This window comes from Nelusetta ayraudi, unplaced genomic scaffold (assembly GCF_046127955.1).
Source record: "Nelusetta ayraudi isolate G7.1 ecotype Tasmania unplaced genomic scaffold, CSIRO-AGI_Nayr_v1 ptg000026l, whole genome shotgun sequence".
In the NCBI taxonomy this organism is placed as follows: Eukaryota; Metazoa; Chordata; class Actinopteri; order Tetraodontiformes; family Monacanthidae; genus Nelusetta; species Nelusetta ayraudi.
Genome location: NW_027466076.1, coordinates 2,652,810 through 2,668,018, shown reverse-complemented (window position 1 = coordinate 2,668,018; position 15,209 = coordinate 2,652,810). Strand labels below are relative to the sequence as shown.

The 15,209-nt window shown below is 46.1% G+C and overlaps 2 protein-coding genes across 3 annotated transcripts; one reads left to right on the top strand and one right to left on the bottom strand.

The window, feature by feature from the left end:
* Positions 1-683: 683 nt before the first annotated feature.
* slc26a1 (solute carrier family 26 member 1) lies at positions 684-7,822 on the top strand. Of its 2 annotated transcripts, none has more exons than XM_076028968.1 (8): positions 684-856; positions 3,388-3,853; positions 3,930-4,136; positions 4,330-4,576; positions 4,681-4,912; positions 5,147-5,330; positions 5,572-5,859; positions 5,964-7,822. In XM_076028968.1, the coding sequence occupies exons 1-8, from the start codon at positions 699-701 to the stop codon at positions 6,543-6,545; spliced, it is 2,364 nt and encodes a 787-aa protein (XP_075885083.1). In that variant the 5' UTR covers positions 684-698; the 3' UTR covers positions 6,546-7,822. The 2 variants fall into 2 exon arrangements, with proteins under 2 accessions (XP_075885083.1, XP_075885084.1); XM_076028969.1 differs by lacking the exon at positions 684-856 and adding an exon at positions 1,892-2,038.
* Positions 7,823-9,208: 1,386 nt separating this feature from the next.
* Positions 9,209-14,488, bottom strand: LOC142890144 (progestin and adipoQ receptor family member 3-like). The gene is made up of 7 exons (XM_076028970.1): positions 14,327-14,488; positions 13,013-13,325; positions 12,761-12,923; positions 11,786-11,941; positions 11,493-11,690; positions 11,226-11,316; positions 9,209-10,732 (listed from the first exon to the last, which is right to left on the bottom strand). The coding sequence occupies exons 2-7, from the start codon at positions 13,207-13,209 to the stop codon at positions 10,575-10,577; spliced, it is 963 nt and encodes a 320-aa protein (XP_075885085.1). The 5' UTR covers positions 13,210-13,325; positions 14,327-14,488; the 3' UTR covers positions 9,209-10,574.
* Between the last annotated feature and the right edge of the window lie 721 nt (positions 14,489-15,209).

Genomic DNA, 15,209 nt, shown 5'->3' with positions numbered 1-15,209 from the left:
AACATTGTTGGTTTGGTTTTATTGATTGTTTATACGTAAATGTGAGTTTGGTGGCGGCGGCGGCGGCTGTGCTGCCGTGATGTCACCCGGACGTTTCAGTAAGGTGAATTTCTCCACAAAAACATGGACACATTTCAAAGTTTAAAATCACAGACACAGTCACCGTGTTCCATTTAAACCTGCAGCGCAAGCAGGTTAAAAGAACAACAGCACTGCCTCCTTGTGGCCACGCTGCAAATCATTAACGGCAACAGGCCACTGATGCTGCAAAGCAGTTAGCGTTTTTTTCTTGTTTTGATTTTTTTTTTTTTTTTTTTAAATCAGACGTATGTGTGAAGCTTTCTTGCTTCGTCGAATCACAACATTCTTCTTTTTGTTCCTGTGAATATAAAATTAAAAATGTCGAGTTGGTTGTATTACTGTCAGTGACTGCAGTTTTACCAGAGTGGACACAACGAGAGTCACCCAGAGTAGTGGTGCACGCACACACGCACACGCACACACACACACACACACACACACCAGCAGGAGCTTAGTCACCATGACAACCGCCGTCCAATGGCAGCCATCCCTCCTCCATCTGTCTCTCCCCATCCCCTCCCCCCTCAGCTCAGCATAGACACAGTGAGTCTGTGTGTGTGTGTGTGTGTATGTGTCGGGAGTAAGGGAAGGGGCGGTGGGGGATTCCTGCTCCCATCATGCTTTGCAAGAGGAAGCAGGAAGCAGCCTGCAGCAGCATCAGCAGCAGCAGCAGCAGCAGAGTGGAACCACTGAGGAAACACGGATGGTGGCTGAAGAGGCTCCTGGTCGGGCAGGAAGTCCCGTCGATGCTGCTTCCTGTTTGGATTCTCAGCAGGTGAGTCCTGCACTGTTTCCCCCTCGAAGCTACTGGGACCCAGAACGGCAAAAAAACAAAAGGAAAGTGAGGAAAGAAGCACAGCGGGATGACACACGGCCGGACAGATACTGCCGGTGGATTTAAAGGGCCGGCGCAGAGATTTTGGGGGGGGTGTGTGTGTGTGTGTGTGCTCGCGTGTGTGACTGAACTCGTCAAGAAAACACAAAGACTCCAGCAGTCGGTGACGTCACACTGACAATGACTCCATTCAGCAGCGGGCAGCAGAGACACTTTGTTCACACTCACACTGAACCTGATGGACGTCACACGGCCTTCGTCTCGGAAGACGACCGGCCACGTGTTTCCCCTATGAAAAAAAACTCTGAAGCCCAAACTCTGACTTTTAAACTGTTGGAAGTTGAAGTTATCTGTGCATAATGAAAACAAACAAACAAACTGAACAAAATTAGAAGCACTGCTCACAAACAACAGCCTTCGTCTTGGGCCGATGACATCGTCTGTGCAGGACCGACGGACGGAACCAAAGACGCAGAGTTAAACTGTTGCTTCAGAAATATAAAAGGTCCTTTTCTGGACCAGCTTCAAATAATGATGAAAAAAACCAAGAAACCAAACCCAGGACAAACAAAGACTTGAGCTGGAACCTGCGTGGAATGTCAGAGTTTTTTTTTTTTTTTTTTAAGTTGATTATTTGCTTCAGATTAGGAGCCTTTTGAAAAAAGTCAAAGACACCTTTTACCTTCGTCTGACTCTTGACACCTCAATCAGGTGTGTTTACCTTTGCCGAGGACTGATAACAGAGAGCGCTGCTGGGTGTCCTGTGGCACTTTCCTGTGTGATTCTTTGGGTTGGACGTATTTGAACAGGGCGAATCTCCGGCTCGCGAGTCGCAGCTCCATTCGACTCTTCAAACACGAGTGCACGCCGCCCGAAAGCCTGACGGGAGTAAAAAATTGACCTTGTTTAGCACACACACACACACGCACAGACAGGCCCCACCCACAACCAGGGATCACACCAATAGGAGGAGTGTGTGAGGGTGAGCAAAGGGCTGCTCTTATCTGTCTATTTATCCAGCAGTGATCAGACTCAGGTCTGCTGCTGTGGCACAAACACAGAGGCAGAAGAAGACCAAGACGTCGATTCAAAATCCCGAGTTTGAACCTCGAGACCCCGCAGGTGAGTTTTCCACTTGGATTCAACAACAGAAAGAAAGAAATCTGCCAATCATTTCCTGTCCTTGCTTTCTTGTCCAGCGTCTGAACTTCAGGGTAGGAAGTTTGATTCTGGCTGGGAACTTATTTTTCAAAATGATGGTTGTTTTTTATGATCAGTTCAGATCAATTCTGTCGTTGCTTCTTCTTCTGTTGAAGACGCGTCCCTTTGTCCAAGCCTGTGATGTGACATAATTCTACATTTATGGCTTGAGATTCAACTGAAGGCGCCGGCTGAGCGCCGGGTTTTACGGGGTGAGACAAAGGTCTGGATGATGAGACTATTAAACTCTCTGCACTCGCACATCTGACCAATTACGTTTTCATGGCGGCCAGTGGAACGTCAACCAACACCCACGTCGCCTCTTTGTTTTTGGCCCGTACACGTTTCGTTAAGCGCAATAGTGTACATCTCCTCTGTGGAGGAGGGCGTTTGCAGCTCCTGGAGCACATGATTGCAGACGGAGAAGATTGATTGGAGGTGGCCGAACCGACACGGCTCCAACTAATCAGTCGCTTTCAGTGTAGTTCACGGGCCGTCAACAGACGAGTCAATCCAATCTGATCCAGTGAATGACTCTCAGTGTTTTAATCACCCCCCCCCCCCCCTTTTTTTTTTTTTTTTTGTTCCTCCACATGAAAGGAAACACTTTGACGTTTCTCATCCGGGTCTCAGTCTCTCTTCTGGAAGTTGACGAACTTTAGTGTATTTTACAGCAGAAGGGTCTTTTTCAATGCACAAAACAAACAAAAGCTGATTAAAAAAAAAAGAAGAAAAACGTGAGGTTTCAGAGGCACCATTATTCTATTAAACATGGTCAGAGTGAGAAGTAGCTTCTGTTCTTGATCTTATTGGTCCATTAAGAGTCACACTTTTAAAGCCGGTCAGGAAAATAAATACCAACGTTGCTGCGATGTTGAGGCACGATAACAACACCTCCTTTATGGCTTCTCAGTGTGCGACACTCCATATCTCAGCTGCTGCTACTGAAATACACCCGGCACCACAGGGATCAGCGACTAATCACAAGTGTCATGTGTGGGCAACACTAACCCGCATGCGTTTCAAGGGAGTTAATCAGTTATCATGGTGAGTTTTTTTTTTTGTTTGTTATTTTTTGTTTTCCGTGGGAAGCCACTGGAACAGACCAACGACCGCAGTCGATTGCTTAAACCCAAGACGATTTGGCTCCAAAACCAACTTCTTAAAGCGGCAGACACAGATGCCCAAAGACTGGTTTGCTTTGTTTCTTTTAAGAGCAAATACTCACCCAACCACTATCACCCTTTCCTTCTGCTTTCCTTCTCTTCCAGGGACCCGGCGGCTACCACCGTCTTCGCCCTCTTCCTCTCCTTCTGTCTTAGCACAATGGACCAGGTCGCCAAGGACTCCGAGACCTCGCCGGCCCTGCCGCCGTCACTCTTGGAAAGACGAGTCCACCAGCGGCAGCCAACAGCTTCCGCGCTCAAGTCCAAGCTAAAGCGGGGTGTCACCTGCACGGCACCCAGAGTCCGATCCACACTGACTGGGTTCTTCCCGGTTGTGCGCTGGCTACCAAAATATAAGCTCAGAGAGTACGTGTGGGGCGACGTGATGTCGGGCATGATTGTCGGCATAATCTTGGTACCTCAGGCCATCGCCTACTGCTTGCTGGCTGGAGTCGACCCCATTTATGGCTTATATACCTCATTTTATGCAAACATAATCTACTTCCTGATGGGAACATCCAGACACGTGTCCGTGGGGATCTTCAGCCTAATGAGTCTCATGGTTGGCCAGGTATGAGATAACGACAAAGTGACTTTTGTACGGTGGAGGCGGACATGTGCCTAATCATGCAAATTTCTCTCTGTAGGTAGTCGATAAGGAGCTGTTCGACGCAGGGTTTGACCTCAATGAGGAACCCCTCAAATATGGTTCCGATGTGTTGAATGCCACGATGGGCAACAACCTGACAAGTGCCAAGGTGCACACCGTGGAGCTGATGGGTATGCAGATTGGAAAGGAGTATTATGCCATCAGCATCGCCAGTGCTCTTACCTTAGTGGCTGGTGTCTATCAGGTAAAGGAGGAGTTGCAGTCTCACACATTATGATCCAATGCATGTGGTGTCTGAATCTGGTGCAAAAACACCCTCAGCTTTCACCACAACCAACAGAGATGGACTCTAGGAAGTGCCACTAGGACAGCGAGTCCACCCATCCTCTGACACATTTGACAGCTGGTTTATATTCCCACTCTGTCTCCCTCGCTAGATCCTGATGGCCATTTTTCGCCTCGGCTTTGTCTCAGTTTTCCTGTCCGCTCCAATGTTGGACGGTTTTGCAACCGGAGCTTCCTTCACCATCCTGACGGTACAAGCGAAATACCTTCTGGGTCTTAAGATTCCACGACACCAGGGCTACGGCACGGTGGTCATCACCTGGTTCAACATTTTTGCCAACATTCATAAGACCAACCTGTGCGACCTCGTCACCAGTGCCATCTGTATCACTGTATTAGGTAAAATAAGACCACTGACTATTCTTCTTATCTGCCTTATCAGCATTCCAATAAGAAAACTCCTGACTTTAACAACAATGACCATGATGAATTTTGAATTAAAGTGGCTGGGAAAGAGATCCAGGAGCGCTACAAGGATCGCCTGAAGGTCCCTCTGCCGACCGAGCTACTGGTGGTGGCAGGGGCAACGCTGGCCAGTCATTTTGGCGAGCTGAACAGCCGCTACAGCTCCAGCGTATCCGGTCACATCCCAACAGGCTTCATGCCTCCCCAGGTGCCCAGCATCAGTCTGATGTCCCGGGTGGCTCTGGATGCCATTCCTCTGGCAGTCATTAGGTAATCAACAACAAATGATCAACATGTATACAGTCGTTTCTTATCAGCCTCTGTGTAATTCCTGATAAATCCTACCTATTATCAATAACTTGACAGGGGTGTTTCTTCACTGGCTGGCCAGACTATTGTCAAGATAGTGAATATCTGTTTGAATAAAAGCCACGCTGGCTTTATGATGTAAACTACAATTTGTTTCCTGTTTGCTTATGAGCCACGTTAAATCTTCTTTCACAGTTTCGCCTTCACAGTGTCGCTCTCTGAGATGTTTGCCAAGAAAAACGGCTACACGGTTCGTCCCAACCAGGAGATGGTGGCCATCGGCTGCTGTAATATCATCCCCTCATTCTTTCACTGCTTCACCACCAGTGCTGCACTGGCAAAAACCATGGTGAAGGACTCAACAGGCTGTCAGACACAGGTGAGGTCAATTAACTCAACAGAGTTTAGTTGGAAAATGTCTTGGATGTGTTTGCTGACCTGCTGCAAAACTAGCAAAATAATGGGGCTCACTTTAAGATGTTTTTTTTAATTTTTTTTTTTTTACAATTTTGAGAGTTGGCAAACCACCGAGATTGTGTGTCCAAGATCTTGTGTCAAATATAATCATTCCAGGGTTTTTCACCTTGAGTTGCTCACCAAAATCTTTGCTCCCTCCTCAGGTGTCAAGTTTGATCAGCGCCCTGGTTGTCCTCCTCGTCCTCCTCTTCTTTGCACCTTTCTTCTATGATCTCCAGAAGTGTGTTCTGGCCTGTATCATCATCGTCAGTCTTCGAGGGGCGCTGAGGAAGTTTAGAGACGTTCCTGCAAAGTGGCGGACCAGTCGGATCGACGCCATCGTGTGGCTAGTCAGTATGTCGGCCACAGCCCTGATCAGCGTTGAACTGGGCCTCCTGTTGGGAGTCGTTTTCTCCATGACTTGCATCATTTTCGAGATGCAGAACCCAAAAGTCAGTAAAGGTCTTTAGTAGCCGTTGCTTCCTTATTTTTTTAAAGTGCCAAGACAACTGACATAAATTCATTTTTATCCTTTAACTTTCTCTGATATTGCTAGGTCTCTCTCCTGGGTCGTGCCAGTGAAAGTGAACTTTACGAAGACATGAACGAGTACAGGAATCTCGTGCAGCCACCCCGTGTTCAGGTCTTCAGATTTCAGGCTCCTCTCTACTACGCCAACAAAGACGTGTTCCTCAGGTCCGTCTACAAAGCTGTGGGCGTTGAACCTTTCTTGGAGATGGCAAGGAGGAGAAAGGAGGAGAAGAAGGCCAAACTGCTGTCCTTGAGAAACACAAACACGAATAGCGAGAAAAACAACAGGGAAGTTGTCATTGGACTTGTAGAGAGAGAGTTGGATTTCGACACTATAGTCTTGGACTGCTCAGCCATCCCGTTTCTGGATTCAACGGGGGTCACCACAGTCAAAGGGCTGGTCAAGGAATATAAAGACATTGGGGTTGATGTGCTCCTCGCCAGTTGTAATGCCTCAGTGATTGATACCCTCCAAAAGTCTCACTTCTTTGGGAAAAAGAACAAAGACATGAGCGGCATGCTGTTTCACACAGTCCATACTGCGGTTCTTTATGCCAACAGTAACTCCGCGGACAAAGAAGTCACAACAGTGGACCAGGGGGAGTAGAGAAGCCAAAGAAAAAAGGGAATAGAGGGAAAGAAGTTGGAATGACCTCACATTTAGCTTCTTGTCTTAATCAACTGAAGAGCAGATTTAGGGTGAGGACTATAAAAGGTAGAAGAGCACAACAGCATATAGCTGAACTAGTTAATTCACTAATAGTTAATGATGAAAAATACAAAAAGCAAGATTAACCGACCTTGACCTGGCTGACAAAGAAACAGCTCCGGATGGGGTATAGTTGGCTTACATGCAAAAAGAAGCTTTACGTTTGCCTTTTCTGAACCTTAACCAACTGCCTCGCATAACAATACCACGCACAACTTGATCCTTCCAAAGATTCTTGATACTGGTAAACTTATTACAAGCACGCATGTAACGGTGGGGCTCCTTCATTTTAAATTTGCGCCATGTGGATGCAGAAATTCTACAACAAATTGGGTGCATAGCTCATTGCATTATATTTGGGGGTAACAGATAAGAAAAAAAACAAAGTGCCTTGGGCATTAAGGTAGTGAGGCAAACTTCTACCGGTGACATGCATCTCGAGAAGGAAAAACTGTTTACACAAACCATCAAAACACAGAATTTTAGCAAGGGTGAGTGCTGGATAATCCAGTAGCTGGCTAGCAGGACAGATAACATGAAAACTGTTGTTAGTGGTGGAGATAAAGACGAAATAGTGAGGGTGAAAAGTGTAGAAACACTGATAACACTGAGTTAAGTGCCAAAACAAAAAAAAATGTAATCCATGAAGCTCAATAGAGACGGGGTGTGGGTTGGGACAGGCCATTATGAATCACTAATACTTAAGTCATGGGGAATAAAGAGTGTTTTTATTTTTATTTTGACTTGATATGCTGCCCGTGTCTTTGGTTTGTGGTATTATTACATTCCTCTCTTTTTGAGAGAGAATAAGAAAACCAGGAGGGAATAAAAGTCAGGAAAACTGGTTTTGGAATGTGCCTAAGTAGTCGGACTCTTCCTCCCTTTACTGAAGACTTGTTTTAAAACTTGAACAAAGGACAAATGCGTTTTTTGACAATTCCTTGTAAAATGTATAATAATGTATTTTTGCATTTTGTATGCATGTCTTGCCATCGATCGATATTTTCATCCCCGCCATGTATTCATTTAAATCAAACTCATGACAGCGATAAACTTGTATTTTAGGGTGAAGTCCACTTGACTTTCATTTTGTCTGTTGACATTCAACGTTCATACGCAACGATCACTGCCTTAAATGTTCAATACTTGAATTAAAGAGACACGGTTTTAACAGAGTCTTTGTGTCTGTGACTTGCGCAGCGCCATAAGAGACGGACGGATGTTCTATAGTGAGGTTGTTGAGGAGAACTGCACATACATAAACATTAGCCCGTCAGGTAAAATGCTCATTTTAACACGGTGGGAAAAAAAAAAAAAAAAAAAATCAAAATCAAAATGAGCAGTTGGCATGACCGCACCCCTTTCAATCTTAAAGACATGTAATTATTGCCAACGTTGTTGCCCTCTCAGCTATATATTAAAACCCCATAATTCACTTATTACCTGTAAACATGCTTTTGGGACGGTTTGTGTCTTGTGCCGCAACAGAGATTGTCAATGATTAAATATGCCGACATACAACCATCGGTCACGCAGAGGTCACTGCCATGTCATATAAATAATGTCTCATACAGTCTGGGACGCTCTTAACATTACATTAAAGAAGCCAGTTGCATTCCAAATAAATCATTATACTGCACTATTGCACTGTTACAATTGCACATCATTATTACTTTACCGATATTATTATTACTGTTGTCATTATTATTATGTATCATAATCATAGAATTTCATATTTTTGCATTCCTTTGTTTGCAACTAGTTACATTAAATCATATTATATCGCATAGTGTAACATTTCAAACACTGCACTAGCCACTTTTTAAATATATTTTTTTTAACTTTGTGTTTTTGTAAACTTACATTTAACTTGCCAATTTCTGAATTATTATTTTTTTTTTTTTACACTTTTTCTATTTCCCTCAATGCACTACGCGCGTCGGGCTCCGCCACACCAACATTTCACTGCCATGTAACGTGAAATGTGAGTGACAAATAATCTTTTAATCTTAAAAACTATAAGAAAATCAACCTTTTTCCCTCCCATTTGTATTAAAACAAAAAACCTCAGCGCCTCGATGACGGTGATTTCTCCGACCCTGATCCCACTTTTGGGACGCCACCGGGCTTTAAGGCGTAGCTCCGGGTGCTCATTACTGGGCAACGGGATCAGCAAGTCGCCGCATCGCCCAACGGCACGATCGTCATCGCAGCCGCCCAAGTTTGTGAGGGGCGAGGCGGAACGCGGCGGCTAAAAGAGGCCGCGCGCCGCTTGAATCCCCGCAGGTGAAAGTGTCGTCAGGAGAAGGTTTAGCGGCGGCGCTCCAAATTGCCAGTGGGGGGACGGTGACGACGTGTGATTTCAACCTGCTGGCTGGTCAGTACAATCTGTGGTTAGCTACTGCACACACACACACACACACACACACACATTTTTTTTTTGTTTTTTTTTAAAGAACAAAACTTTGAAATCTCATATTCAAGAACACCTTTTTAAAATCAATGCTGCGCCCTGCTGGTCAGTTGTGTGAACTCCAGCCCGGACTAACAAAGTGATATAATTTTTTTTTTTTCCCAAGCATTCTTTATTCATTCAAAATGTTCAAAAATATATTTTCCACACAGGCACCAGAACAAATATTTTACATCATTTTACATGCAGACTGGAGTCGCTGCATGAACAAACATCATAGTGATGGGGAAAAAAATACACAAAAAAACAAAGAGAAAGACCATTCAGAGGAGGAGTAAGAGGATTTTACAGTGATCAGAGGCTCAGGTTTCAAAATAAAAGCATGCATAACTAGAAAACCAAGTCACTTCGGTTGGCATTCATAGAAACTTTGATTAATGCACTTTTATGAGCTTTTTTTCACCAGGAAAGTGTAGAAATGAGTGCTGAGCATCGTGATGATTCGGATGAACAAGCTTGTACGGATGCATTAACGTTGATATGAAAAGATGGAAACTCTCACTAGCAAAGAAGTTTTCTGATGACACTGATTGTTTACACGTGTATAACTTTTTTTTTTACAGCTGCAAATATTGATACATTAAAACAAAGAATATCTCAAATTCATGCAACATAACGTCAGGAGACTAATATACAGTCGGGATGATATTTCTGCTTGTTTGCTGCTCGATATGAAAACAGATTCATGAAAAAAAACAGCACAGCTGATTGTTTAAATCAGTCGCTCTGTGTTAAGTCAAGTTATTGTAGTCGCCTCACTTGTCTTTGAAGACCACAGGGAGGCGCTGTCCTTTCGGAACAGGATTTCGCTCAGTGAAAGGGAAAGATTAGCGCTTGAGGATTGAAGGTTGTCATTTTCCCAGCAGGGAAAATTCAGTGATTGATCATCAAATATTTGTTCAAAGGCTGTTAAGCAGGGGTTCAGTCGTCTTTTCATTATTAGTGAAATGACCAAAAAACGATTGTTGCACTGACTTCAAAGCAGCTGTGGCCGATCAAATCAAAATCATTTTTACATTTGACTGACTTGTGGACTTGCTGCGGCCACGGCGCCCCCTACTGGGCCCCGCTGTGAGTCTGTATTACGTCGGCTGCCTGCGAAGACACTGGTTGACTGGCCGTCCGCTTTGTTCACATTCAAAGACAGAGAGGGAAAGTGGCTGAACACCCGTCCACAGGGAGGCGCTGGGAGAGTCCCAAGTGTCGCTGCGATATCGGCAGCAGAAAAACCCCAAAAAAACGTGGAGGGGAAAATGTCCGGTGGGATCGGAATCAGCGCCGGCGCCGCCTTTGAGCCCCACAGATTTTTGTTGTCGATTTTTTTTTTTCCCGCCGATGTTCAATAACTGTTAGCTTTGGCGGCTCAGTCGAATGCTAAATGCTACACTCTTTTACGGGGTCAACCTAGCGGCTAACAGTTGGTTAGCGAAGGCAGCAACGATGAGCCGCTGAACTTAGTTGCTACCGCCGCCGCCGCCAGTCAGCGCCGTCGGGCAGGCCCGGCTGTGGCGGAAGCGCATGATGTGCACGGCGGTCTGGTGCCACCAGTAGAACATCAGCACCACCAGCACGTGCCACAGCTGGTGACTGGCGCCCAGGTAGTTGAGTTGGCCTGCAGGGGGAGACAACGCAAAGGGCTCCGAATGCTAAACACTGTATGTGTGTATGTGTGTATGTGTGTATGTGTGTACGCGTGTATGTGCGTATGTGTGTAATGAACACGCTGCACGACTAAGATTACGATTGAAGGTTTAAAAGTTGACATTTTCTGAACGAGTGAATCGATCACACATGAGGAAAAATGTCTTGTTTCTGTTTGTTCTGTTTCTGGAGGTTTTTGGCTGTTGGTTGTGGTTCCTCTGATTTAGAAGGACATACTGACCTCTAGTGGTACTTTTTAGGGGTATAAGAGAACAAGTCTTTTGCATCGAGAAGCACTCAGTGTAACCGTACTGTGAAGAGTGCTACATGGATAAACTTTTACTTGCTTACTTATCATGGGATTTTTTTATCTTGTTTTTGTTGACTAAGGTTCCTCCTGGTCTTTTAGCAGCGACTATATTAAATCTCTGCAGGCACACAGTCTGCGGGGGTGGAGGACTCACCTGGGAAATACCTCTCAGGGATCTTGGTGACGTAGAACAGGAAGGCGGAGCCGGCGATCAGGTACATGATGAGGACTCGCGGCAGGAAGAGCTGCAAAAAGAAAAGAAAAATGTTGATTTGGGTGAACCAAAGAATGCTAGAGTACCAAAATGTCACCACTTGGTGTCACTGTTTCTTCTTTAAAATCTTACACACTGGACCTTTAAGACCAGTGGGGTCTAAAATTACCCCTAACGAGGTGTAGGGGGCGGTGTTTCGGTCCTCACCTGCACAACGTCGGCGGCAAAGCCGTCGTTGAGCCACACCCAGTGGCACGCCGGCACCACGCTGATGCCCGCCACGCAGCAGAAGATGGTGACGCGTATCCGCCGCCAGTCGTTGTTGAGGTAATTGGGGTGGACCTGGGCGCAGAAGACGGCCAGGATGAGCGACAGGATGGTCAGCAGGTAGACCTGGCGCCAGAGCTGCAAGACAGGCCACAGTAGTTCTCGTCATCGCGACGGCCGACACAGAAAAAAAACAAACAAAAAAAACACAGCAGTTGTGCCTCCTCACTCACGGCGTTGCAGTAGAAGGCGTAGAAGATGCCGGGAACGTAGCAGCCCAGGATGCCCACAGAGATGCCGGCGTAGTCCAGCGCCAGCCAGCGGCGGCTCGTCTTCTCCGAGCGGTGGCAGGCGAAGAGGTGGTAGCCCACCGAGCAAAGCATGCACACCTGGAGGAGGAGGAGGAGGAGAGGCTTTTTAATCATCATTGTCATCATCATCATCATCATCATGAGCGAAGCGGGAAGGCTGAATAAAAACTACGCAATCACTGGAAGGGGAGGAAGGAGGAGAAGAAGAGAAGGAGGCAGAAGAAGTGCAGGAGGAGAATGGGGAAGAGTGGGAGGAGGAGGAGGAGTAGGAAGAGGAGCAGGAGGGGGAAAAGGAGCAGGAGGAGGCAGAAGAAGATGAAGAGGAGGAGGAGGAGGAGGAGGAAGAGGCAGAAGAAGAAGAAGAAGAGGAGGAGGAGGAAGAGAAGAAGAAGAAGAGGAGGAGGAGGAGGAGGAGGAGGAGGAAGAGAAGAAGGAGAAGGATGAGGAGGATGAGGAGACGGATGAGGAGGTGTTGGTGTCTCCATTGCAGGTCCTAGACAACCGACAGCAGACACACAGACTCTGTGGCTACGCTGGGCAGGAGTTCAGGGACCGACACTCAACTCTACCGTCCTCAGCCGCACAACACAGCCCAACACACACCTGGAATGAGTCAGTGAGCGAACAAGCGAGGGAGAGAGAGAGAGAGAGAGAGAGAGAGGGAGAGAGAGAAAGAAGGGGAGGAGGTGGAGCCTGCAGAGAAACAGCAGCTGGTGAGGAGCATGCTGATGTGCATGATGATGTCAAATTAAAAAAAAAAAGGAAAGGAAAAAATAATAAGCAGTTATTCTTTCAAAAGTGGAAAACAACTCTCACAGTCAAAAAAATAAATAAATAAATAAGAAGTAAGTAAACCGGTAAATAAATAAAAAAATAAGGGATTCCTGTGACTCTGACCTGGAAACAGAAGAGGCCGATGGTGTAGATGACGTAGTCCTCTCTTTTGGCCCCAGAGGCCGGCAGGACCGTGGAGAGGTCCTGGACTCCCAGCGAGAAGAAGAGCAGGAAGCCCAGCAGGTGGCTCCAGATGTTCACCGTCTCATTGGACAGCATGAAAATGCTGCAGGAAGAGGAGAAGCATGCAGGGTGAAGAGCATGAGTGCGTCGAGGGGGCGGGGGGGGTTCCATTGGCTGAGCAGGACGTCCCACCTCCTGATGCACAGTTTGGAGGGCAGGTGGGCCCGGTAGCCGTCAGTGATGTAGGGGTTCTCCTTGAGGAAGAGCGGGATCTGCTCGTACGTGTAGAGCCGGATCCTCTGGGGCAGCAGCACCGGCCAGTGGTGGTAGCTGCCCAGCTCCATGTAGTGCGCCGTCCTCAGCAGCTTCTGGGGCATTTTCAGCAGCATGTTGAGCTCGTTGGATGGCTCCCGCCGGCTCCGAGCTGAGCTGGGCTGGGCTGGGCTGGGAAAGACTGGGCTGGACAGGGCGGGACTGGGAGGGACTGGGCCGGGAGGAGCTAAGACTGCAGGGGGAGGAAACAGGTTTTAGATGGAGAGAGCAGGTGATGCCAGCCAGTCAAGTCAGGGATGGCTAGTGGACACTGATTAGCACAAACAGCAACTCTACACACACCTCCTAAAGGCTGAAGTGTTGACTTTAAGCACATTTTCATAAAACAATAATAATAAAATAATAGTAGTTTAACATAGTTTATATTTAGTTTATAATAATAGTTTAAACTGTGAAACAAACTGGCAGAAGAAGAAGAAGAAGAAGAAGAAGAATTTTAAAAGTGAAAGAAAGCAGTAAAGACATCCTGGGTTTTGTTTTGTTTTGTTTTTTTCCATTAAGTTGGGAAAATGTCCCGGTCTTCATTTTTTTTTTTTTTTTTTTCATGTAAGCAATAAAATATTTTATGTACATCATCAAATCGAAAAGTCTGTTCAAGCTAAATTTGCTAATCTAGCGCAGGTACAATTTAGAACAGGATTTCATATCTTTTTCATTCATTCATTTGTCCAGCAAGACTTTTTTTTTTTTAAAGAGAGACCTACTGTTTCACTACAGGGCGACCTTTCGAATGCAACGTTGACATTATTTCTTTCATTATTTAGTGTCAGAGACTTTGAAGGTTTCTTTTATCCCTGCCCCGTTGGAACTCGTCAGACAAGCATGTTTATTACTAATTTAACCTGTTTAAACTCGTCACTTAAACATGTTTATTAACCCCTGAGAAGCCTGCCTGAATTTGTGTCTTTGGTTAAAGCAATTTTCTATCCATACAGTGGAGGCGTACTTTGAATGGATCGAAATTGTAATGCGTCTTTGAGTAAAGCTTCGAGTACCACCGAAGTATCTCAATGCCGAGGGGGTGCCGTGTCCTCGTTTTTGGTCATTGGAAAACACGGTCACTGGCGGGCTAGCCTAGCCTCCATGTTAACCTCGACGGGTCTGTCTATCACAGCAGCCGAGTCGAGCCGAGCCGAACCGAGCTGTCAGAAAATGGGTGAGAGTTCTTCTCACCATCAGTCGCGGTCCGGCTGTGAAAGTCCTCCCTCGGGCCACTCGGTCATATCCAGCGAGCAGCGCGTTTACACCAAATTACATTTTCGTGGAGGGGGAAAAAAAACCCAAAAACAAAATACATCCGTCCCAAATAACCGCAGCAAGCGGAGCGGAGACCGCTCTTCTTCTGCCTGAGGTCGAGGGTAAACAACGGCGGCGCTCGTTGCTGCCACCAAGCGGTGAACTCTGAGAACTGCAGCTTGGACAATCTGATCAGCGCGGAAACGACTCAGATTACTGCGGTTCCTGTCAACTGTCGATAGAAAGAGACTAATTCACGATTTCCTCGACCAGAGAGTTGTGAGATATTATCGTTGCTATTCCGCTTCTCCTCCGAGGGTCACAAGCTGACAATTACCGTCCGCCTTTTGTTGCCAGTTTATCACAACTCAGGACGTCTCACTGGGAAAAACAACCAGTGTTTTTGATTTATCGAGGCAGGAACACCCTGAGCTGCTTCATCTGTTTGGCCCCGATGATGACGGGACTGGATGAACAGAACAGAATATTTACATGTTTATACGCTTGTGTGCTGTGTTGGGTTTTCTTTGTCTTTCAACCCCAACTTGTTTTCTCTACTTATTTTTTGTAACTTCTAGAACTTATTTTTCCTGATGACAGCGTTTGAAAGCATCAATAAAGTTCTACCCAATCAAATATAATCTAATCGAATAAAACAAACAAACACTGCACACTAATGGGCCTTTATTTACAGGAATGCTTCAGTATTTGTTGGGCCTTTTGTGCCCTTAAAGTTCATGTGCCACACTGAGGCGTGCAGGTGTAAACTGTAACAACAGCCTCCACTGTGGAACACGACCCAGAGGGGGATTCCCAGGCC

Bases quoted from the DNA above. Each gene is read 5' to 3' on its own strand.
- LOC142890144 (XM_076028970.1), bottom strand. From the start codon at position 13,209: ATGCTGCTGAAAATGCCCCAGAAGCTGCTGAGGACGGCGCACTACATG. The intron at 11,691-11,785 runs GTGAGTGAGGAG...CCTGTCTTGCAG, and splicing joins ACGCCTTCTACTGCAACGCC to CTCTGGCGCCAGGTCTACCT. The intron at 10,733-11,225 runs GTGAGTCCTCCA...CTCCCCCTGCAG, and splicing joins CCCTGAGAGGTATTTCCCAG to GCCAACTCAACTACCTGGGC.
- slc26a1 (XM_076028968.1), top strand. From the start codon at position 699: ATGCTTTGCAAGAGGAAGCAGGAAGCAGCCTGCAGCAGCATCAGCAGC. The intron at 4,137-4,329 runs GTAAAGGAGGAG...CTCCCTCGCTAG, and splicing joins TAGTGGCTGGTGTCTATCAG to ATCCTGATGGCCATTTTTCG. The intron at 4,913-5,146 runs GTAATCAACAAC...CTTCTTTCACAG, and splicing joins ATTCCTCTGGCAGTCATTAG to TTTCGCCTTCACAGTGTCGC.